Source organism: Manihot esculenta, chromosome 17, assembly GCF_001659605.2.
Source record: "Manihot esculenta cultivar AM560-2 chromosome 17, M.esculenta_v8, whole genome shotgun sequence".
Taxonomy (NCBI): Eukaryota; Viridiplantae; Streptophyta; class Magnoliopsida; order Malpighiales; family Euphorbiaceae; genus Manihot; species Manihot esculenta.
In genome coordinates, this window is record NC_035177.2 from 29,135,032 (window position 1) to 29,161,580 (window position 26,549).

The 26,549-nt window shown below is 45.2% G+C and overlaps 1 protein-coding gene across 1 annotated transcript; it reads left to right on the forward strand.

Moving 5' to 3' along the window:
• The first annotated feature begins 51 nt into the window (after positions 1-51).
• On the forward strand, positions 52-4,539 carry LOC122722179 (RNA-dependent RNA polymerase 1-like). The gene is made up of 5 exons (XM_043952247.1): positions 52-489; positions 696-1,232; positions 1,312-3,164; positions 3,270-3,420; positions 3,523-4,539. The coding sequence occupies exons 1-5, from the start codon at positions 415-417 to the stop codon at positions 4,369-4,371; spliced, it is 3,465 nt and encodes a 1,154-aa protein (XP_043808182.1). The 5' UTR covers positions 52-414; the 3' UTR covers positions 4,372-4,539.
• Positions 4,540-26,549: the final 22,010 nt, after the last annotated feature.

Sequence of the window (26,549 nt, forward strand, 5' to 3'; positions counted from 1 at the left end):
TTTTTATAATTTTTTATATAAAATAAAAAAAAATTAATTTTACGATTTTGTTTGGAATGCAAGAAAAGAATTGAATTCTAAAGAATTGCTTTCATTAATAAATAATTTTGTAATAACAAATTGCAAATGGGATTATTGAAAAGTAACAACATAAATTACTGGGGCATAGAGAAATATGAATCCTTGTACAAGTTGAAGATTTGAAAAAGGCTTAGTTTGCGATGCAAGGCATACTCCAAAGTTATATTCCATCAATCATCAATCACACTTTTTGGTCAGTTATAAAGCTGATCCAACATCTACTTTAGCAACAATCTGCGCAATTCCTCTCTTCTCTGAAGTATCTCTAGTGCTAGAGACTTATTCTTGAAGTCGAGCAACAGTCTTCTCTAATCTCTTCTTTTGCTCTTCCGTATGTGGCTGATGGCAATCGTAGAGCTTTTTCTCTGTGTAATTGACTGGTGTGCTCATAAGCTCTGCAACTATCTGGTAGGAAGACTCCTCTCCTTCCCAACGCTACACATTTCTGTTAATTCCTCTATTGCTCTCTCTGTCACTCCATGGTTTCATCTATGGCTATTTCTTCTGTTTTACTTAGATTTTTCTTGTGGATATTGGGCGTTATTTAGTTTCTGGATGCTTTCATTAAATGTGCATTTAAAGCTGATATTAACTTGGTATGTGAATCACTGCAGTTTAAATTGATTGAACACAAAATGGCCAAGACAATCAGTCTCTACGGATTTCCTTCTGTCGAGAATCCAGAAGACATAAAAGAATTTCTGGAGGAATATACAGGAGAAGGAACCGTGCTCGCTGTGGAGGTTGCGCTGCCCAAAAGTTCAGGTTCAAGAACACATGCTAACGTTCAGTTCACTGACGTAGAAGCTGCTGAAACCATCAAATCATTAGCTGAGGATTACCTGTGGTATGAGAATTCTTATCTGAAAGCTCGGGACGCCCACCATGACATTGTTCCAATGCCAAGGAACTTTGTGCAATGCATAGATAACATTACGTTGAACTTTGGATGCCAGATTTCCAAGGAAATATTCTCTCTTCTGTGGAAACAGGAAAATGTTTCAGTTAAATTTGGGTTTGGACTCAGAAAATTCTTCTTCTTTTTCTCTTTTCTTTCCACTGATTACAAGCTTGAGCTTTCCTATGAGAATATCTGGCAGATCGATGTACGTCGTCCTCATGGTGGAGCCAAGAAATTTCTTATCATTCAGGTTTGTCAATTTAACTTTTTAGACCTCATACGTCATAGTAACCTATCCAAAATTCAATGGTGTCTCTATCCTTTGACAGTTATATGGTGTTCCCAAGATTTATAAGAAAGACACATCTGCTCTGTGCTATTTTAAGGAAGCTGCTGATGACAAGTGGGTCCGGGAAGTTGATTTTACTCCATCCTGCTGCGTTGGCCAATCCTCTGCCTTGTGCTTGGAGCTTCCACTCAGGGGTAGACTTCCAAATTTTCAGCAAAATTTTGCACACTACAAAGAAAACGAAAGCCAATTCCATTTGGTGACAGGTTCAGCTTTCTCTTGCAACTCAGATCTTGTCCCCATTGTGAGTTCACCAAACGGCCTCCACTTACCATACGAAATATTGTTTAAGGTTAATTCTTTAGTTCAGCATGGCTGTCTTCCTGGGCCTGCACTCGATGCCGATTTCTTTCGTTTGGTTGATCCACACCGAGTAGAAATTGCATACATAGAACATGCACTTGAGAAACTGCGCCATTTGAATGAGTGCTGCTATGATCCTGTAAGGTGGCTCAGTGAGCAGTACATGAAATATATTACTTCTGGCAGGCTTCCAGGGCCACCTGTTGCTGCCTTAGACGATGGGTTGGTGTATGTATACAGGGTTCAGATAACTCCTGCTAAAGTATATTTCTGTGGTCCAGAAGTGAACCTCTCCAATCGAGTTTTGCGCAAATATCCTGATGATATCAAGAATTTTATTCGCGTTTCATTCGTTGATGAGAATCTAGACAGACTTTATTCAACAAATTTATCTAGTAGAACATCTTCTGTAAATGACGAAAGGCGAACTGGAATTTATGAAAGGATACTGTCAGTACTGAGAAATGGTGTAGTCATTGGAGATAAGAAGTTCGAGTTTCTCGGCTTTTCATCGAGTCAACTGCGAGAAAATTCTGTTTGGATGTTTGCTTCTAGGCCTGGACTTACCGCAGAAGACATCAGAAAGTGGATGGGAGAATTTCGTGAAATAAAGAATGTGGCTAAGTATGCTGCTAGGCTTGGCCAATCTTTCAGTTCATCAAGGGAAACTTTCAATGTTTATAGACATGAAACTGAAATAATTCCTGATATAGAAGTTAATAATAATGGAGTTAACTATGTATTCTCTGATGGAATCGGAAAAATTTCTTCAGAATTGGCTCATAGCATAGCCCAAAAACTTGGCTTCAGGAACTATACTCCATCAGCTTTTCAGATTAGATATGGTGGCTATAAGGGTGTTGTAGCTGTTGATCCAACTTCACCAATGAAATTGTCACTGAGGAAGAGTATGTCCAAGTTCAAATCAAACAACACCAGCCTAGATGTTCTAGGATGGAGCAAGTATCAAGCTTGTTTCCTTAATCGAGAAGTGATCACTCTTTTGTCTACTCTTGGAGTCAGGGACCGTGATTTTGAAAGGAAGCAAAAAGAGGCTGTAGCTCAACTTGATGCTATTTTGACAGATCCATTACAGGCAGAGGAGGCACTTAAAATGATGGCCCCTGGAGAGAACACCAACATTCTCAAGGAAATGTTCTCTTGTGGTTACAAGGCAAGCACAGAGCCATTTCTTTCAATGATGCTGCAAACATTCCGTGCTGCAAAATTATTTGATTTGAGGACCAAAACAAGGATATTTATTCCGAAAGGCAGAGTAATGATGGGATGTCTAGATGAAACTGGGACACTGGAATATGGTCAAGTATTTGTGCAGTATTCTTGTGCCAGCAATAGGCAGTTCATCAGCTGCAATGAAACAGATGAACTGCATCAGATCTTTCAGGGGAAGGTCGTGGTCGCAAAAAATCCGTGCCTACATCCTGGAGATGTTCGTGTCCTGAAGGCTGTGGATGTACCTGCTTTACATCACATGGTGGACTGTATCGTTTTTCCACAGAAAGGAAAGAGGTAAAGTTCCTCAAATATCCTGTTTGTACTATATATAATCTGTCATGAGGTTTCTACTGTTTATCCAAAATTAATTGCTGAAATCTAGTTCACATCTTTAATTAGACCTCATACGAATGAATGCTCGGGAAGTGATCTTGATGGAGATGTCTACTTTGTCTGTTGGGACCCTGACCTTATTCCTCCTTCTCGTTACCCACCTATGGATTATACAGCAGCCAAAAGTATGATTCTGGATCATGATGTTACAATTGAGGTAATTAATTTTTCAATAGACCTGCCTGGTAGAATTTTAAGATCTATATATCTCTTCTGTATCTTTTCTCTTCTAATGTTTCCAACATATTTATATATGCAGGAAGTCCAGGACTACTTTGCAGACTACATACTTAATGACAGCTTAGGAATCATTTGTCATGCCCACATTGTCTTTGCAGATAAGGAGCCTTCCAAGGCTAAGAGTAAAGAATGCATTGAGCTTGCCAAGCTCTCCTCAATTGCAGTTGATTTCCCCAAGACTGGCGTGCCAGCCAAAATTCCACCACATCTTCGTGTAAAAAAATATCCAGACTTCATGGAAAAGCCTGACAAACTGAAATATGAGTCGCAACGTATAATTGGAAAGCTTTTTCGAGCTGTAAAGGACATTGCACCTAGTACTAGCCCTATAAGATCCTTCACTATGCAAGTGGCAGTTCAGTGTTATGATCCTGACATGGAAGTAGAAGGATATATGAATTATATAAATGATGCATTCTACTACAAAAGTCAGTATGATAACAAGTTGGGGAATATGATGGATTATTATGGGATAAAAACCGAGGCTGAAATAATCAGTGGATGGATTGTGAGTACTTGGAAATCTTTCGACAAGAAAAGGGATTTCGACACGATAATGTTTTCTGCAAGGTCATTGAGGAATCAAGCAAGAGCCTGGTTCAATGAGACAGAAACTGATGATTTATATGCAAAAGCATCAGCTTGGTACTATGTGACATACCATCCAAGTTTTTGGGGTAGGTATAATGAAGGGTTGGATAGAGATCATTTCCTGAGTTTTCCATGGTGTGTCCATGACAAGCTTATTGAGATCAAGAGAGGCAGAGCAGGTGATGGTAGTAATACTGTTTCTCCAGATTTGTCTTCATTGGCACACCAGTTCAGCGACTCAGTCTCATTGAATTGGTACTCAGAGATTGAAGATTAGATGGATTCTTAGATCCTTTTTATCCATCAGCTCTAAGTTGAGAAACATAGAACTAATCACCTAAGTATGTGATGATTGTAATTGTTGTAAGATAAAAACTTGTTAGTGTGGAAGTGTTTGATTTTGGATTAATGATTGCCTGCTATAGAAGGTTTATGGTATTGAGAATTCTATATGTTATTTGTATTTCTGTATAGAATACATTTATATAGTGTATACCAGGTCTATTAACAGTTAGCTAGTGGTTGAGTTGGATACAGATTGTATGATAACAAATATTATCTCAACCAACTCTAAACCTTATCATAACTCTAAACCTTATCATAACTCTAAACCTTATCACAACTCTAATCTTATCATAACTCTAAATCTTATCACAACTCTAAACCTTATCACGCCCCCTCAATTCGTGCGTTGTAGGGACATGACGAATTGTTAAGTGTTGCATTAGAGTTTGATGCCACATTTTGGATAATGGTTTAGTCAGAATGTCATCTAATTGATCTTTATAGCAAATGAACTGCACTTTGACTTCATTCTTTTGCACTTTATTATGAACGAAATGAAAATCGACTTTCAAGTACTTCGTCCGAATATGGAAAACAGGATTGATAGAAAGATATGTTGCGCCAATATTATCACACTACAAGTTGGGAGTTTTGGTGGAATGGAAAGTAATGTCACACAACATTGACTGAATCCAAGTTAATTCATTGACAGCAAGACCAATAGCTCGATATTCAGCCTCTGTTGACAAACAAGCAACTGTTTGTTGTTTCTTGGAATTCCAAGATATGAGATTTGTGCCCATGAAAATAGCATAACTTGTGGTAGACTTGCGATCATCAATGTCACTCGCCCAATCAGCATCAGTATAGATATTCAAATCTTATTTTTGCCGATTTGGAGATATAAAGACCATGACCAACAGTGTGCTTGAGATACCTCAATATACGTTTAACCGAACACCAATTATCCTCAGTAGGTGCATGAAGAAACTGAGAAACCTTATGAACTGAATAACAGACTTCGGGTCGGGTTAAACTCAAGTATTGCAATCCACCTACTATACTTTGATATAACGTGGGATCACTCATTGGGCGGCTTTGTATAGCAGACATTTTGTCTTTTGGGGTTGCTAGTGTGGAGATTCCCTTGCAGTCTTCCATCTGTGCTTTGTGAAGCAAGTCAAGTATATACTTTTGTTGAGTTAACAAAAGTCCATCAGCGGTCCAAGTTGCCTCCATACCAAGGAAATACTCCAATGTGCCCAAATCTTTCAACATGAACTCAGATTTGAGAGATGAAATAATATGATTCAAAGTATGACTGCATGTACCGGTCATGATAATATCGTCCACATACACAAGGATAAATAACTTGATATTGTTCTTAATATAGCAAAATAGAGAGGAATCTGCATGAGAGACTCGAAACCCTTGATTGATTAAGGCTGAGAACATACGTTTATACCACTGACGTGGACCTTAATGAAGACCGTATAATGAACGACGTAGACGACAAACATGATATGGTTTAGATGTATCAGTGAAACCTGGAGGCTGCTCCATGTAAACTTCATCATCCAAATCTCCATACAGAAAAGCATTAGAAACATCTAATTGCTTCACTAACCAACCATTTGAGACGGCTAAGGACAAAATTATTCGAATAGTAGTTGGTTTGACAACCGGTGAAAAGGTTTCAAAGTAATCAATGTTGGGACGTTGATGATATCCTTTAGTAACAAGGCGAGCCTTATATCTATCAATATTGCCATCAGATTTCTATTTAACTCTGAACACCCATTTACAACCAACTATATTCTGTGCCTTGTCTCGACGGATGAATTTCCAAGTTCCAGCTTGAATTAAAGCATTAAGCTCTTGAATCATGGCATCACGCCAATTTGGATCTTTGACAGCTTGAGTGTAATACCCGGCTAGACTCCGGTATCGAAATTCCTACCGTCCGGTGGAATCTCGGATGTCGGAGACCTCTAGAAGGGTAAAACCATGTTTTCATGAAATGTTTTAATGTTTTTGATGATTTTGAATGAAAAAGGAAATGAGTTTTTGAATAAAAACAACCTTGGAGGAAAGCTCAGGTCCGGCCGCCGAACATGCATGCGTTGCGGGCGTGCTTTAGGCCCCGAAAGCATAAGTGAGGGAAGTCCAGGTTCGGCCGCCGAACCTCAAGTTCGGCCGCCGAACATGGCATGCATGCGGAGGCACATTCGGCCCCCGAACGTGGCCTGGCCAGCCACTATAAAAGGGTCCCTTAGCCGAAAACGGGCGAGCTTTTCCCCATTTTCGGCCAAGGTAAGCATTCCGCCGTCCCTCACCGATCTTTGATGTTTTTCCTCTAGATCTTTCAAGTTTTTCATCTGTTTTAACTTTATTTTGAAGATTTGAGCTTTTGAGCAAAGTTTTGGAGCTTTGAGGTTCAAGAACTCAAATCTCTCCCAACTCCAAGTTTGGTCGCCTCTACTCTCGATCTTCAAGAGGTAAGAGTCGATCTCTAGCTTATATCATGTTTTAAGCAAGTTTTATGAAGTTCATGGGGGTAGAATGCATGTTTAGGTTATAGCTATGTTTATGGGTATAAATGTATGTTCATGAACAATGTGGCTTGCAAATGCTTGTGTATGTGTGTTGTAGTTGGGGTTAAGTTAGTTTGAGACCCCTAGGAGCTTGTGTGCATGTTTTGGTTGAGCTAAATGCATGATGATATGATTTTGAGGCGTTTGTGCATGTTTGAACCAAGTTTCTGCCCTTTGGGAGAAACCAGGTTCGGCAGCCGAAGGGACTTTCGGCCGCTGAACCCTCTTGTGGAGGCAGCATTCGGCTGCCGAAGCTTGCCCCTGAAAGAGGACTTTCGCCTCTGTCTGGGAGTTTCGGCCGCCGAAAGTGCTGCCGAACATGCATGAGTTTCGTCTCTGTCTAGGAGTTTCGGCCGCCGAAGGTGCCGCCGAACCTGCCTGACTTTCGGCTCTGGAGGGACTTTCGGCCGCCGAACCTGCCGCCGAAAGTGCCCTGTCCAGCCCTCTCTTGTATGTTTTTCTATGATTGTTTCATGATGTTTTAGGGGGTTTTTGGGGAGTAGTTTAGAGTTATGTTCTTGATTGTTTGGTCCCTCATTTGAGTCCACCTGTGTAGGTTCGGACCCGAGGAACCGAGGACCCCAGCAGTGAGTCAGCTGCTCCAGTGTTAGGTCAGAGCTACCCAGAGGTGAGTGGAATAACTTATTATGTTTTTAAGCAAATAATGGACTTTTAGCATGTTTCACGCATCATGAATGCCATGAGATGTATTAGGTTGCTTGCATTAGAATTCACGAATATGTTGCATTGCATATTTTAAATGTTGATGTGGATGAATGTTGGATGATCCATAGCCCTCGATCTACGATGTGACGATGTGATATGTACGGTACGGAATGTAAGACCAGTGGGACCCATTCTACGTTCGCTGGCACTATGTAAGGGAAAGACCAGGACCCATTCTACGTTCTGGCACAGTTGGACACTGTTATGTTATGATATGTTATGTAAGGGAAAGACCAGGACCCATTCTACGTTCTGGCACAGTTGGACCATGTAGAGGGCTATTGGTGACAAGTTCATCCTTGATGTGTTTTAGCTGTGATGTGATGCATTCCATGACCCATATGATTTAAATGTTTTTATCATTCTGCTCACTGGGCTCTAGTAGCTCACCCCTCTCCCATTTTCCCCAGGATTGCAGGTACAGGGTAGACCAGGAGATCCATAAGAGTAATGAAGTCATGTGTATGTAATAGATAGTGTGGACATGATTAATGTACTAATGTTATGTAAAAGTACGGTTTTAAGCATGTAATGACTTTGAGGATTAGAGGTTGTGCTTGACTATATGTTTAAGGTATCCCTTTCAATACATGATCTTATATGTTTTATGATGAGTATGCAAACCAACTCAACGTATGATGTATCGCCCATTGGGGCTTTGATGGGATCCCACAGAGGGGTCATGATTATGTTTATGTTATGTACAGGTTGAGTTTGGTTGATGTATATGGAAAGAAAAGTTTTAATTTTTATGCATGTTGTTGATCATGTATGGGATTATACAGGTTTACAGGTTTCATGTCAGGCTTGCTACGGGTCCCGGCGGCCTTAAGCCGATCTGGATCCTAGCATCGGTAGCGGTCCGATTTTCGGGTCGTTACAGAATGGTATCAGAGCCCTAGGTTCATAGGATCGGACCTAGAGTGTCGGGCTCATAGATGTTATAGAAGGTCAAGCACAATAGGAAAGATCATGTCCACTAGGATAGGATGTTGAGTCCTGTCTTGTATGATGATGTGAAATGCCATGATTATATACATGTGCATTGATGCTATGATATGAATGATGTGTATGTGATGAGGGTTCATGTGTGCCCACATGAACCATATGATGCTAATGTTTTTGTGATGTGTATGTTTTTCAGAAAACAGGATGAGAGGAACTCGTCGATCTGCACGATTGACTGGAGTACCACCTGAGGATGAGGGCACGAGCGCCCGTCCTCCTACGCCTAGGGCAATGTCTTGTAGAGCAAACAGAGAAAGAGTGTCAAGGGACCCTAGAAGGTCTTTTGATGCTAGTAGAAGGGGAACAGATAGAGGAGGAAGTTCTGTAGATGTGAGGGAGGTTATGGAAGAGGATCAGAGGAGGGATGGGAACCTGGATGTGAGCATGGAGGAAGAAGGGACAGGGGAGTCTCAGGGAGGCGTTCAGGCCTCGGGGTATGGTTTTCCACCCCATTATCCACCCTTTCCACAGGGTTCAGGGTATCCGATGGGAGGTACGTCGGATTATTCCAGCTTTAACCCCTACCCTACCTACATGCCTTATCCACCTTTCTATCCACCTTACACACAGTACCCAGCTTATCCACCCTCACCCTTCTATCCTAACCTGGCAAACCCCACCTCGGGGAATGCTGCACCCCCACCTCCACCACCTACAGAACCAGCAGCACCAGTTACTCAACCTTCTAGGCCTAGCTCAGCCGGTGGGAGCAAAGTAAAGATGACAGATTACCTTAAGCTGGATGCTCCCAAATACAAGTCAGGGGATGACCCCTTTGAGTATCTGAGAGTAGTGAAGACAATAACTGATGAGCTAGGGGCGGATGATAGCAGGGCCATTCAGATGGCAGGGTTCACCTTAAAGTGCAAAAAGGCACGGGAATGGTTCAAGTGTTATGTGGACCCGAGACTAGACGGCATGACATGGGAGGAATTTGCGAATGAGTTCGCTGGATGGGCTTTTCCAGACAGTTCCAGAGAACTGAAGATGATTGAGTTTGAGCAACTGAGGCAGACAGAACACATGAGTGTAGAGGAGTTCACAGATAAATTCTTGGAGCTATTGCCTTTTTCAGGGCAAGCTCTAGATACAGATATGAAGAAAGCCAAGAGATTTGTTATGAAGCTGCATTCTAGGTACTCCTCGTTGATTCAGTCAGTTGAGAGGGAAAGTTTCCACACTGTGGTGGATATGGCTCGAAGGATGGAGGCGAGGGCTATAGTTGAGGGGTCAGTGAAGCAGTCAGTGACCCAGTCTTCAGGGGTTAAGACCCCAGGCAGAGGAGGGCCAGGACTCTCTTCTCAGAGTTCAAGTAAGAAGAGGTGGGATAACACCACCAAGAAACCGAAGAAGAACAAGTTTTGGAGTAAGTTGAAATCCAGTCTGGGATTCGGCGGTGGCTCGAGCTCAGGTTCAGATGGTACAGAATGCCAGAGATGTGGAAGGCCGCACAGGGGAGTGTGTCGAGCTGGGACTAATACATGTTTCAGATGTGGACAGGAGGGACACATAGCTCGGGAGTGTCCTAGAGCACCTTTTATGGGCCAGCCCCAGCTGTAACGACCTGAAAATCGGACCGCTACCGGCGCTAGGATCCAGATCGGCTTAAGGCCGCCGGGACCCTTAGCAAGCCTGACATGTAACCTGTGAACTTGCTCAATCCCATACATGATCAACAATCATGCATAAAAATTTAAAACTTTTCCTATTCATCATACACCAAACTCAACCTGTGCATGCACTAAACATAGCATAACTTAAACATTAATCCCTCTATGGGATCTCACCAATGCCCCAATGGGCTATACATCATAAGTTGAGTTGGTTAGACGTAAACATCAATAGACATTAAGATCATGTATCAACAAGGGATTACAATGAACTATGGTCAAGCACACTTCTAAGCCTCAATGTCATTATACATAACATAACTATTTAACTTTACATCATTATACAATTTACCATGTCCACTATCTATCTATTACAACATAAGACTTCATTACTCTTGTTGACCTCCTGGACTACCCTGTACCTGCAAGCCTGGGGGTTAGGAGAGGGGTGAGCTACAAGAGCCCAGTGAGCAGAATAGTAAAACATTTAAAACATATGATAACATGAAATGCATCACATCACAGCTAATCACATCAAGGATGAATTTGTCACCAATAGTCCCCTACATGGACCAACTGTGCCAGGGGCGTAGAATGGGCCTCACTGGTCTTTCTCTTACATAACATAACATAACATGGTCCAACTGTGCCAGGGGCGTAGAATGGGCCTCACTGGTCTTTCTCTTACATAGTGCCAGGGGCGTAGAATGGGCCTCACTGGTCTTCCGTACCGTATCATCATCATCATAGCATAGGGGGACTAATGGGTCATTCAACATCCATCCACATCATCAAACATAATATGCAATGCAACATATTCGTGAGTCTAATGCAACACCCTATTATCTCATGGCATTCATGATGCGTGAATCATGCTAAAACTGATTTATTTATTTAAAAGCATAAGAGTTATTCCACTCACCTCTGGCTGAAGCTCTACTGACTCTGAAGTGACTGACTCACTGCTGGGGTCCTCGGTTCCTCGGGTCCGAACCTACACAGGTGGACTCAAATGAGGGACCAAACATACATGAACATAACTCTAAAACATCCCCCAAAAACCCCCTAAAATACCTCAAAACAATCATGCAAAAACATGCAAAGGAAGGCTGGACAGGGCAGGTTCGGCGGCACCTTCGGCGGCCGAAAGTCCCTCCAGAGCCGAAATCCAGGCAGGTTCGGCGGCACCTTCGGCGACCGAAAGTCCCAGACAGAGACGAAAGTCTCTTTTCGGGGGCAACTTCGGCAGCCGAAAGGCCTGCCTCCCAAGCCATGTTCGGCGGCCGAAAGTTCCTTCGGCTGTCGAACCTGGTTTCTGCCAAAGGGCAGAAACTTGGCTCCCTTGCACAAAACTCATCTCCCTTCCATTCCAACATGCATATAACTCACCAAATCATGCAAAAATACACACATTGGCTCCTAGGGGTTTCAAACTACCTAAAACCCCAACTACAACACACAACAACAACACAATCCAACATACATTGCTCAAAACATAACATTAACTCAAAAACCTAACTATGAGCTAAACATGCATTCTACCCCATAGATCTTGCATAAAACTTACTTTAAACATAAAATGAGCTTAAGATCGGCTCTTACCTCTTGAAGATCGAGAGAGAGACGTCCTAAACTCGGAGGTGGGAGATTTTGAGTTCTTGAACCTCAAAGCTCCAAAACTTGTTCAAATCTCTTCAAAACGACATAAACCTTGTTAAAACATGAAAGATTGAAGGAAAATCATCAAAATGAACCATGGAGGGGAAAGAACTCACCGTGGCCGAAAATGGGGAGAAAACTCACCCGTTTCGGCCATGGAACTCTTATATAGGGGCTGGCCAGTTCACGTTCGGGGGCCGAACGTGCCCCCACATCTCATGCATGTTCGGCGGCCGAACATGAGGTTCGGCGGCCGAACATGAGGTTCGGCGGCCGAACATGAGGTTCGGCGGCCGAACCTGGTTTCTTTCAAACCAAACTTTCGGAGGCCAAAAGCGCTCCCAAAACCTATCCACGTTCGGCGGCCGAACATGACTTTCGGCGGTCGAACCTGGTAAAGGTTCCATGGTCTTTTTCATTTAAAAACTCAAATTCATTCTTACTTAAAAATCATTAAAACATGAAAACATTTGTGAAAACATGATTTTACCCTTCTAGAGGTCTCCGACATCCGAGACTCCACCGGACGGTAGGAATTCCGATACCGGAGTCTAGTCGGGTATTACATTCTCCCCCCCTTAAGAACATTCGTCCCCGAATGTTCCTCAACCAGCACATGGCATGGCATACACATATCATACAAGCAAAACACATAAAACTCACAAGGGACTAACCTCAGAAAAGATAAGGGTATTGCTGGAGCATGGACTCCCGTGTCTCCCAAGTGCACTCCTCCAAATTGTGGTGGTTCCAAAGGACCTTCACCATCGGGATTTCCTTGTTCCTCAACTTCCTGATCTGGGTGTCTAGGATCCGTACTGGCTGTTCAACATAAGTGAGATTCTCTTGAATCTCCACATCTGGCTCACTAAGAACCTTGCCCGGATCTGACACAAACTTCCTCAGCATAGAAACATGGAAAACCGGATGGATTCTTGCCATTGAAGCAGGTAAATCCAGCTTGTACGATACATTCCCAATCTTTTGCAAGACTTCGAAGCGTCCGATGTACCGTGGAGCCAGCTTACCTTTCTTCCCGAACCGAACCACTCCTTTCATTGGAGACACCTTAAGCAATACCAGATCCCCCTCTTGAAACTCTACCTGTCTTCTGCGGATGTCTGCATAACTCTTCTGTCTGTTTGCAGCAGTCTTGATTCTTTCTCTGATTATGGGTACCACCCTGCTGGTAATCTCTACTAACTCAGGCCCTGCCAAGGCCTTCTCTCCAACTTCCTCCCAGCAAACCGGTGACCTGCACTTCCTTCCGTACAAAGCTTCATATGGAGCCATCCCGATGCTAGCCTGATGGCTGTTATTGTAGGCAAACTCCACCAAAGGTAGATGCTGCCTCCAAGAACCGCCAAAGTCCAGCACACACATTCTAAGCATATCCTCGATTGTCTGGATGGTCCTCTCCGACTGTCCGTCTGTCTGTGGATGGAAAGCAGTGCTAAAATCTAATCTGGTACCCATGGCATCCTGCAGACTCCGCCAAAATCTAGAGGTGAACTGGGGCCCTCTATCTGACACTATTGAAACAGGAACCCCATGCAGCCTGACAATCTCATCTACATACACCTGCGCCAACTTGTCCACAGAATAGCCACTCCTGACAGGGATGAAGTGAGCAGATTTGGTGAGTCTGTCCACAATCACCCATATGGAGTCCAATCTGTTGGACGTCGCTGGTAACCCCACTACGAAGTCCATAGCTATATTCTCCCATTTCCATTCTGGAATAGGTAGCGGGTTAAGCATTCCAGCCGGCTTCTGATGTTCCAGCTTCACCCTTTGACACACTTCGCAGGCTGACACGAACTGTGCCACTTCTTTCTTCATTGCTGGCCACCAATAAACCTTCTTCATATCTTGGTACATCTTGGTGGCTCCGGGGTGAACGCTGTATCTTGCATTATGAGCTTCCCTCATAATGTCTCCTTTTAGTCCTATGTCATCTGGTACACATAATCGACTCCCATAGCGGAGGATCCCCTTACTGTCAAATCTGAACTCACTGCCTTTGCCTGACTGAACAGTCCTGGCAATCTTCACTAACTCTGGATCCTCATGCTGTTTCTGAGCCACTTGCTCCAGAAACACAGGTGTCACTCTCATCTGGGCCACTAAAGCACCTGTACCAGACAACTCCAACTGTAGACCTTCCTCAATGAGCTTGTAAAACTCCTTCACCACTGGTCTCCTCTCTGCCATGATGTGGGATAGACTGCCTAGTGACTTCCGGCTTAGGGCGTCTGCTACAACATTCGCCTTACCCGGATGGTACTGAATCTTGCAATCATAGTCACTCAGCAGCTCTACCCACCTTCTCTGTCTCAAATTCAAATCTCTTTGACTCAAGATGTACTGCAGGCTTTTATGATCTGTGAAGATCTCACATTTTACCCCATAGAGGTAGTGCCTCCACATCTTGAGTGCAAAAATTACTGCTGCCATCTCAAGGTCATGCGTGGGGTAATTCAACTCATGCTTCTTCAGCTGCCTAGAAGCATAAGCAATCACCCTCTCATTCTGCATCAGTACACAACCCAGTCCCACACGGGACGCATCACAAAAGACTGTAAAGTCCTCATCACTAGATGGCAGAGCTAAAACTGGTGCTGAAGTCAACCTCTTCTTAAGCTCTTCAAAACTCTCTTCGCACTGGTCGGTCCACACAAACTTCTGATTCTTCCTGGTTAATCTGGTCAGAGGAGCTGCAATCTTTGAGAAGTCCTGCACGAACCTCCTGTAGTAACCTGCCAAACCCAAGAAGCTCCTGATCTCTGTCACTGAAGTGGGTCTGGGCCAGTTAGCCACTGCTTCTATCTTCTTGGGGTCCACTTCTATTCCATTTTCTGACACTACATGCCCCAAGAATGAAATGCTCCTCAGCCAGAACTCACACTTGGAGAACTTGGCATACAAGCCATGTTCCCTCAAGGTCTGCAGAACCAACCTCAGATGATGGGCATGCTCCTCTGCATTCCTGGAATACACTAAGATATCATCTATGAAGACAATAACAAAGTGATCCAGGTACTGGCTAAACACTCTGTTCATGAGGTCCATGAATGCTGCAGGGGCGTTGGTTAACCCAAACGGCATTACAAGGAACTCAAAATGCCCATATCTGGTCCTGAAAGCTGTCTTTGGCACATCTTCCTCTTTGATCCTCAGCTGATGGTACCCCGATCTCAGATCTATTTTGGAGAAACAACCCGCTCCTGCTAGCTGGTCGAATAGATCGTCGATCCTTGGCAATGGGTACTTATTCTTGGTAGTGACTTTGTTCAACTGCCTGTAGTCGATACAAAGTCTAAGGGATCCATCCTTCTTCCTCACAAACAAGACTGGAGCACCCCAAGGTGAGGTACTCGGTCTGATGAAGCCCTTGTCTACCAGCTCCTGTAATTGCTCCTTCAACTCTTTCAATTCTGCTGGCGCCATCCTGTAGGGAGGGATAGAGATCGGTCGGGTTCCAGGCATCAGTTCTATCTCGAACTCTATCTCCCTAGCAGGTGGTAAACCTGGCAGTTCGTCTGGGAAAACGTCTAGAAACTCTCTAACTACTGGCACTGAGGCGGGCTCTTTGACCTGACTGCTAAGCTCTCTCACATGAGCCAAATACTCCTGACATCCCTTCCTAAGCAACCTACGAGCCTGAAGAGCTGATATCAGACCTCTAGGTGTACCCCTCCTGTCTCCCCTGAAGACAACTTCTGACCCATCCTGAGCTCTGAACCTGACTACCTTGTCCCTGCAGTCCAAGGTAGCACCATGGGTAGATAACCAGTCCATCCCTAGAATGACGTCAAAATCTGTCAAGTCTAGAACCACAAGGTCGGTGGAAAGGCATCTTCCCTCAACAAAGACTGGACTGCACTGGCAGACTGACTCTGCCACTAATGGGTCACACTTGGGTCCACTGACCCAGAGAGGACACTCTAACTCAGAGATCATCAACCCCAACCTCTGTACGGCTCTCGGAGCAATAAAAGAATGAGATGCACCAGGGTCCATCAAGGCATACACATCTGAACAACCAATGACTAAATTACCTGCCACCACGGTGTTAGATGCATCTGCCTCCTGCTGAGTCATTGTGAAGATCCGTGCTGGAGCTGATGGACCTTCACCTCTGAAACCTGCTGAAGAAGAGGCTGCCCCTCTCCCTCTGCCTCTACCACTGGCCTGAGTCATGGCTGGAGCTGCTGGCTGAGCCACACTACCAGAAGCTGTCTGCTGAGACTGTACTCCAAAAGCTGCCTTAGGACACTCCCGAGCCATGTGTCCCTCTTGCCCGCATCTGAAGCAGGCTGCTGTCCCAGCCCGACAAACTCCCCTGTGTAGCCTACCACACTTTGCACAAACTGCATTATCCGCGCCAGAGCTTGAGCCACTCCCTAGTCCCAGACTAGACTTGACCTTGTTCCAAAACTTGTTCTTCTTCTGCTTCTTGGTGGTACTGCTCCACCTCTTGCTGCCTGAAGCTGCTGCACTAAAAGAAGAAGAGCCTGGGGTCTTAGAACCAGAAGGCTGTGCCACTGACTGTTTAACTGTTCCCTGAACGATGGCACTGGCCTCCATTTTCCGGGCCATATCCACTATGGCATGGAAGCTCTCCCTATTTGCTGACTGGATCAAGGAGGAATATCTGGAGTGGAGTTTCATGATATACCTCCTTGACTTCTTCTGGTCTGTGTCAAGGTTTTGCCCTGCAAATGGCAACAGCTCCAAGAATCTGTCTGTGAACTCTTCTACACTCATCTCATCCGTCTGCCTCAACTGCTCAAACTCTATCATCTTTAGCTCCCTCGAGCTATCGGGGAAAGCCCATCCCGCAAACTCGTTTGCAAACTCTTCCCAAGACATGCTGTCCACTCTCGGGTTCACATAATTCTTAAACCACTCACGGGCCTTCTTGCATTTGAGTGTGAACCCGGCCATCTGAATGGCTCTACTATCATCTGCCCCAATCTCATCTGTGATCACTTTCACCCTCTCAAGGTACACAAACGGGTCATCTCCTTTTTCATACTGAGGAGCACCCAACTTCATGTAGTCGGTCATTTTGACCTTGCTCCCACTGGCTGAGCTAGGTCTAGAAGGTTGAGTAACTGGGGCTACTGGTTTTGTGGGTGGTGGAGGTGGTGCAACATTCTCTGAGGTAGGGTTTGGATAGTAAGGTGGGGGTGGATACATTGGGTATTGTGAATATGGTGGGTAGTAGGGTGGGTATGGCATCTGTGTGGGATAAGGGGTGAAGCTAGGGTAATCCGATGTACCTCCCATCGAATACCCGGGATTTTGTGAGAAGTGTGGGTAGTGGGGTGGCTGAACAAATCCCGAGGCCTGAGTGCCTCCCTGGGACTCTCCCATTCCCTCTTCTGACATGCTAACTTCCAGACTGCCATCCCTCCTCTGCTCCACATCCATATCATCCCCCATGTCCTCTGACGCCCCTCCCTGAACTGTTCCTCTAACTGATCTGCTCCTACCCAGATCCAAAGACCTTCTAGGGTCTCTTACTGCTCTGTCTCTGCTAGACCTACTAGACATTGCCCTAGGCAATGCTGGAGGACGGGCGCTCGTGCCCTCATCCTCAGGTGGCACTCCAGTCAATCTTGTTGATCGACGAGTTCCCCTCATCCTGTTTTCTGAAAAACAGTACACATCAAGCAAACATTAGCATCGTATGGTTCATGTGGGCACACATGAACCCTCATCACATACATCACATAGCATAGCATATCATTAATGCACATGCATAAAGTCATGGCATTTCACATCATCAAACAAGACAGGACTCCACATCCTATCCTAATGGACATGATCTTCCTATTGTGCTTGACCTTCTATAACATCTATGAGCCCGACACTCTAGGTCCGGCCATATGAACCTAGGGCTCTGATACCACTCTGTAACGACCCGAAAATCGGACCGCTACCGGCGCTAGGATCCAGATCGGCTTAAGGCCGCCGGGACCCTTAGCAAGCCTGACATGTAACCTGTGAACCTGCTCAATCCCATACATGATCAACAATCATGCATAAAAATTTAAAATTTTTCCTATTCATCATACACCAAACTCAACCTGTGCATGCACTAAACATAGCATAACTTAAACATTAATCCCTCTGTGGGATCTCACCAATGCCCCAATGGGCTATACATCATAAGTTGAGTTGGTTAGACGTAAACATCAATAGACATTAAGATCATGTATCAACAAGGGATTACAATGAACTATGGTCAAGCACACTTCTAAGCCTCAATGTCATTATACATAACATAACTATTTAACTTTACATCATTATACAATTTACCATGTCCACTGTCTATCTATTACAACATAAGACTTCATTACTCTTGCTGACCTCCTGGATTACCCTGTACCTGCAAGCCTGGGGGTTAAGGGAGAGGGGTGAGCTACAAGAGCCCAGTGAGCAGAATAGTAAAACATTTAAAACATATGATAACATGAAATGCATCACATCACAGCTAATCACATCAAGGATGAATTTGTCACCAATAGTCCCCTACATGGACCAACTGTGCCAGGGGCGTAGAATGGGCCTCACTGGTCTTTCTCTTACATAACATAACATAACATGGTCCAACTGTGCCAGGGGCGTAGAATGGGCCTCACTGGTCTTTCTCTTACATAGTGCCAGGGGCGTAGAATGGGCCTCACTGGTCTTCCGTACCGTATCATCATCATCATAGCATAGGGGGACTAATGGGTCATTCAACATCCATCCACATCATCAAACATAATATGCAATGCAACATATTCGTGAGTCTAATGCAACACCCTATTATCTCATGGCATTCATGATGCGTGAATCATGCTAAAACTGATTTATTTATTTAAAAGCATAAGAGTTATTCCACTCACCTCTTGCTGAAGCTCTACTGACTCTGAAGTGACTGACTCACTGCTGGGGTCCTCGGTTCCTCGAGTCCGAACCTACACAGGTGGACTCAAATGAGTGACCAAACATACATGAACATAACTCTAAAACATCCCCCCAAAACCCCCTAAAATACCTCAAAACAATCATGCAAAAACATGCAAAGGAAGGCTGGACAGGGCATGTTCAGCGGCACCTTCGGCAGCCGAAAGTCCCTCCAGAGCCGAAACCCAGGCAGGTTCGGCGGCCGAAAGTCCCAGACAGAGACGAAAGTCTCTTTTCGGGGGCAACTTCGGCAGCTGAAAGGCCTGCCTCCCAAGCCATGTTCGGCGGCCGAAAGTTCCTTCGGCTGCCGAACCTGGTTTCTGCCAAAGGGCAGAAACTTGGCTCCCTTGCACAAAACTCATCTCCCTTCCATTCCAACATGCATATAACTCACCAAATCATGCAAAAATACACACATTGGCTCCTAGGGGTTTCAAACTACCTAAAACCTGTAACGACCCCAAAATGGACCGTCACCGGCGCTAGGATTCAGGTCGGCTTAAGGCCGCCAGAACCCGTAGCAAGCCTGCTATACTCTCTGTGTACCTGTAAAACTCATACATGATCATACATGTTTCTGTGAAAATAATAACCTGTGCATGCACTGTACTCTGTACTCTGTACTCTGTACCCCTGGCTAGAGCTTGCTCTAGATGGGTTAACTCATACTTGTTAAGCCTGGTTTTCACATACAGGAAAACATATATACAGATCATGTACATACAACAGATTTACATCACAAACTACTAAGTCAAGCACATCTGTAACTGAAAACAGAACTATTACATCTCTCTTTAACAATTAACATTACATGTCCACTCTACACTCTTACACATCTCTTTACTCTTTCTGTATCCTGCTGGACTGTCCCTGTACACTGTATACTGACCCTGCAAAACTGGGGTTAAGGGAGTGGGATGAGCTCTATAGCCCAGTGAGTAGAACAGTAAAACATCGCAGTAAAATATGATCTCATGGAATGCGTCATAACACAGACAAACCACATCAAGAGTAAACCTGTCACCACATAGTCCCAGTAGCTCTGTGCCAGGGCGTAGAATCGAGCACCTGGTCTTCCTGTCATATATGTATATGTGTATATAACACCTCTGTACTTACCATTGCCAGGGCGTAGTCAAAGGCTCCTGGTCTTTGCTATACTTGCCAGGGCGTAGTCAAAGGCTCCTGGACTTGCTATACTTGCCAGGGCGTAGTCAAAGGCTCCTGGACTTCCTGTCTGTGACTATGGGATCATTCAGCATTTACCCACATCAACAAATAACAATGCAATGCAACATATTCGTGGAGACTAATGCAATCAACCTAAGGCATAATCATGATGCATGAGATATGCTAAAACATTCCATTAGTCATTTAAAAGCATTAAGTTTAATTCCACTCACCTCCGGCTATCTGGACTGACTGACTCTGCAGGCTCACTGCTGCTCTCTCTGGTTCCTCTGATCTGTACCTATACAGATGGACGCAAATGAGGGACCAAACAAGCTTATGAATACCGCTATGAAACTCCCCAAGCATCCCCTGAAACTCACTCTAAGATCCATGCAAAGCATGCAAAAGAAAGCTGGACAGAACACTTTCGGCGGCAGGTTCGGCGGCCGAAAGTCCTCTCCAGAGACGAAACTCAAGCACCTTCGGCGGCCGAATCTCAAGCTTCGGCGGCCGAACCCTTTCGGGGGCACGTTTCGGGGGCCAAAAGGCACTCCAGAGACGAAAGTCTCTAACCTTCGGCGGCACCTTCGGCGGCCGAATCCCCCAAACAGAGCCGAACATTCAAAACTCGCGGGGGCAAGCTGTGGCAGCCTAAGCCACCATGCAAGAGGTTCGGCGGCCGAATGAACCTTCGGCTGCCGAACCTGAGTTCATCCAGAACTCAGCCCCGATGGCAAACAAGCTCTTCCATCCCTTCAAGCTCTCAAAACATGCATACTTCAACTCCTCAACACACATATACTCCTGTATCTGTACAAAGGGGTCCAAAACTACCTAAACACCCCAACAAAACACATCACACAGAACACATAATCATGCGTACAAGCTAAACCATAAAAAACAACACCCTTTGTCACCTAAGCATGCATCTCTACCCAAACCGTCATAAAACGTCTGTAAAACCGTAAAACATGTTCAAGATGGTCACTTACCTCCTGTAGTCAAGAAGATGAACGATCTGAACAAAGAAAATGGATCAACTCTCTTCAAACTCATAACCTCTCAAACCTAAGCTTTTTGCTTCACCCCTTCACCACCTTGTGAAAACCAACAAAACAACCCACTTTTGCAGGAGCTGTACAACATAGGAGACGTGGCCAAGCTTCTGGACAGGGTTTGGAGCCAACACCTGTCCAAAATGCTGACTAAGGATTGCACAATAGCTGGCTAGCCAACTCAGCTTCGGCTGCCGAATCGCATGCAAAACCATGCAACATTCGGGGGCCGAATCTGAGCTTCGGAAGCCGAACATTGGGCACTTTCGGCTGCCGAACTTACCTTCGGCGGCCGAACTTGGCAAAAGTCTCCATAGCCTTTTCTCTGCCAACCTCAAACCAACTCAAATCAATTCAACTCAAAACCTTAAAATACATCATAACACTGGAGTACAACATAAATCCTACCCTTCTAGAGACTTCCGACATCCCGAACTCCACCGGAAAGTAGAATTCCGATGCCGGTCTCCAGCCGGGTATTACAAAACCCCAACTACAACACACAACAACAACACAATCCAACATACATTGCTCAAAACATAACATTAACTCAAAAACCTAACTATGAGCTAAACATGCATTCTACCCCATTGATCTTGCATAAAACTTACTTTAAACATAAAATGAGCTTAAGATCGGCTCTTACCTCTTGAAGATCTAGAGAGAGACGTCCTAAACTCGGAGGTGGGAGATTTTGAGTTCTTGAACCTCAAAGCTCCAAAACTTGTTCAAATCTCTTCAAAACGACATAAACCTTGTTAAAACATGAAAGATTGAAGGAAAATCATCAAAATGAACCATGGAGGGGCAAGAACTCACCGTGGCCGAAAATGGGGAGAAAACTCACCCGTTTCGGCCATGGAGCTCTTATATAAGGGCTGGCCAGTTCACGTTCGGGGGCCGAACGTGCCCCCACATCTCATGCATGTTCGGCGGCCGAACCTGGTTTCTTTCAAACCAAACTTTCGGAGGCCAAAAGCGCTCCCAAAACCTATCCACGTTCGGCGGCCGAACATGACTTTCGACGGCCGAACCTGGTAAAGGTTCCATGGTCTTTTTCATTTAAAAACTCAAATTCATTCTTACTTAAAAATCATTAAAACATGAAAACATTTGTGAAAACATGATTTTACCCTTCTAGAGGTCTCCGACATCCGAGACTCCACCGGACGGTAGGAATTTCGATACCGGAGTCTAGTCGGGTATTACACCAGCAGACAACTTCTGGTAGTGTGGCACAGCCAGCAGCTCCAGCCACAACTCATGGCAGTGGCAGAGGTAGAGGGAGAGGGGCAACCTCTTCTTCTGGTTCCCGAGGCGAAGGTCCATCAGCTCCAGCCAGGATCTTCAACATGACTCAGCAGGAGGCTAACACATCCAACACCGTGGTGTCAGGTAATCTCATCATTGGGTGTTCTGATGTGTATGCTTTAATGGACCCGGGTGCATCTCATTCATTTATTGCTCCGAGAGCCGTTGAGAGGTTGGGTCTGATAGTCTCTGGGTTAGAGTGTCCCCTATGGGTCAGTGGACCCAAGTGTGACCCGTCAGTGGCAGAGTCAGTCTGCCAGTACAGTCTAGTTTTTGTTGAGGGAAGATGCCTCTCCACCGACCTCGTGGTTCTAGATTTGACAGACTTTGACGTCATTCTAGGGATGGATCGGCTATCTACCCATGGTGCTACCTTGGACTACAGGGACAAGGTAGTCAGGTTCAGAGATCAGGACGGGTCAGAGGTCGTCTTCAGAGGAGACAAGAGGGGTACACCTAGAGGTCTGATATCAGCTCTTCAGGCTTGTAGGTTGCTTAGGAAGGGATGTCAGGGGTATTTGGCTCATGTGAGAGAGCTTAGTAGTCAGGTCAGGGAGCCAGCCTCGGTGCCAGTTGTCAGAGAATTTCAGGATGTCTTTCTAGATGAGCTTCCAGGTCTACCACCTGCTAGGGAGATAGAGTTCGAGATAGAGTTGGTGCCTGGAGCTAGGCCGATCTCTATTCCTCCCTACAGGATGGCCCCAGCCGAGTTGAAGGAGTTGAAAGAGCAGTTACAAGAGCTGGTAGAAAAGGGTTTCATCTGACAGAGTACCTCACCTTGGGGTGCTCCGGTCTTGTTTGTGAGGAAGAAGGATGGATCCCTTAGACTTTGTATCGACTACAGGCAGTTGAACAAAGTCACTACCAAAAATAGGTACCCTATGCCAAGGATCGATGATCTATTCGACCAGCTAGCAGGAGCGGGTTGTTTCTCCAAAATAGATCTAAGATCGGGGTACCATCAGCTGAGGATAAGAGAGGAAGATGTGCCAAAAACAGCTTTCCGGACCAGATATGGGCATTTTGAGTTCCTTATAATGCCATTCGGGTTAACCAACGCCCCTGCAGCATTCATGGATCTCATGAACATAGTATTTAGCCAATACCTGGATCACTTTGTTATTGTCTTCATAGATGATATCTTGGTGTATTCCAGGAACGCAGAGGAGCATGCCCATCATCTGAGGTTGGTTCTGCAGACCTTGAGGGAACATGGCTTGTATGCCAAGTTCTCTAAGTGTGAGTTCTGGCTGAGGAGCATTTCATTCTTGGGGCATGTGGTGTCAGAAAATGGGATAGAGGTGGACCCCAAGAAGACAGAAACTGTGGCTACCTGGCCTAGACCCACTTCAGTGACGGAGATCAGGAGTTTCTTGGGTTTGGCAGGTTACTACAGGAGGTTCATTCAGGACTTCTCGAAAATAGCAGCTCCTCTGACCAGATTAACTAGGAAGAATCAGAAGTTTCTGTGGACCGACCAGTGCGAAGAGAGTTTTGAAGAGCTTAAGAAGAGGTTGACTTCAGCACCAGTTTTAGCTCTGCCATCTAGTGATGAGGACTTTACAGTCTTTTGTGATGCATCCTGTGTGGGACTGGGTTGTGTACTGATGCAGAATGAGAGGGTGATTGCTTATGCTTCTAGGCAGCAGCATGAGTTGAATTACCCCACACATGACCTAGAGATGGCAGCAGTAATCTTTGCGCTCAAGATGTGGAGGCACTACCTCTATGGGGTAAAATGTGAGATCTTTACAGATCATAAGAGCCTGCAGTACATCTTGAGTCAAAGAGATTTGAACTTGAGACAGAGGAGATGGGTAGAGCTGCTGAGTGACTATGATTGCAAGATTCAGTATCATCCGGGTAAGGCGAATGTCGTGGCAGACGCCCTAAGCCGGAAGTCACTAGGCAGTTTATCCCACATTTTGGCAGAGAGGAGGCCAGTGGTGAAGGAGTTTTACAAGCTCATTGAGGAAGGCCTTCAGATGGAGTTGTCTGGTACAGGTGCCTTGGTGGCCTAGATGAGAGTGACACCCGTATTTCTGGAGCAAGTGGCTCAGAAACAGCATGAGGACCCGGAGTTAGTGAAAATTGCCAGGACTGTTCAGTCAGGCAATGATAGTGAGTTCAGATTCGACAGCAAGGGGATCCTCCGCTATGGGAGCAGACTATGTGTACCAGATGACATAGGGCTAAAAGGAGACATTATGAGAGAGGCTCATAATGCAAGATACAACATTCACCCCGGGGCCACCAAGATGTATCAAGATCTAAAGAAGGTTTATTGGTGGCCAGCTATGAAGAAAGAAGTGGCACAGTTTGTGTCAGCCTGCGAAGTGTGTCAGAGGGTGAAGCTGGAACATCAGAAGCCGGCTGGAATGCTTAAACCGCTACCTATTCCAGAGTGGAAATGGGAAAATATAGCTATGGACTTCGTAGTGGGGTTACCGGCGACGTCCAACAGATTGGACTCCATATGGGTGGTTGTGGACAGACTCACCAAATCTGCTCACTTCATCCCTGTCAGGAGTGGCTATTCTGTGGACAAGTTGGTGCAGGTGTATGTTGATGAGATCGTCAGGCTGCATGGGGTTCCTATTTCGATAGTGTCCGATAGAGGGCCCCAGTTCACCTCCAGATTTTGGCAGAGTCTGCAGAATGCCATGGGTACCAGGTTGGATTTTAGCACTGCTTTCCATCCACAGACAGACGGACAATCAGAAAGGACCATCCATACCATAGAGGATATGCTCAGAATGTGTGTGCTAGACTTTGGCGGTTCTTGGAGGCAGCATCTACCTTTGGTGGAGTTTGCCTACAATAACAGCCATCATGCTAGCATCGGGATGGCTCCATATGAAGCTTTGTATGGGAGGAAGTGCAGATCACCTGTTTGCTGGGAAGAAGTTGGGGAAAAGGCCTTGGTAGGGCCTGAACTAGTAGAGATTTCCAGCAGGGTAGTACCCATAATCAGAGAAAGGATCAAGACTGCTGCAAGCAGACAGAAGAGTTATGCAGACGTCCGCAGAAGACAGGTAGAATTTCAGAAGGGGGATCTGGTATTGCTCAAGGTGTCTCCTATGAAAGGAGTGGTTCGCTTTGGGAAGAAAGGTAAACTAGCCCCACGATACATCGGACCCTTTAAAATCTTGCAGAAGATTGGGAATGTGTCGTACAAGCTAGATTTGCCTGCTTCAATGGCAAGAATCCATCCGGTTTTCCATGTTTCAATGTTGAGGAAATTTGTGTCAGATCCGGGCAAGGTTCTTAGTGAGCCAGATGTGGAGATCCAAGAAGATCTCACCTATGTTGAGCAGCCAGTACGGATCCTAGACACCCAGATCAGGAAGCTGAGAAACAAGGAAATCCCGATGGTGAAGGTTTTTTGGAACCACCACAACATGGAAGAATGCACTTGGGAGACACGGGAGTCTATGCTCCAGCAGTACCCTCATCTCTTTTAAGGTTAGATCTCTATGTATGTTATGTTCATTACCATGCTATGTGCTAGTTGAGGAACATTCGGGGACGAATGTTCTTAAGGGGGGGAGAATGTAATACCCGGCTAGACTCCGGTATCGGAATTCCTACCGTCCGGTGGAATCTCGGATGTCGGAGACCTCTAGAAGGGTAAAACCATGTTTTCATGAAATGTTTTAATGTTTTTGATGATTTTGAATGAAAAAGGAAATGAGTTTTTGAATAAAAACAACCTTGGAGGAAAGCTCAGGTTCGGCCGCCGAACCTCAGGTTCGGCCGCCGAACATGCATGCGTTGCGGGCGTGCTTTAGGCCCCCGAAAGCATAAGTGAGGGAAGTCCAGGTTCGGCCGCCGAACCTCAAGTTCGGCCTCCGAACATGGCATGCATGCGGAGGCACATTCGGCCCCCGAACGTGGCCTGGCCAGCCACTATAAAAGGGTCCCTTAGCCGAAAACGGGCGAGCTTTTCCCCATTTTCGGCCAAGGTAAGCTTTCCGCCGTCCCTCACCGATCTTTGATGTTTTTCCTCTAGATCTTTCAAGTTTTTCATCTGTTTTAACTTTATTTTGAAGATTTGAGCTTTTGAGCAAA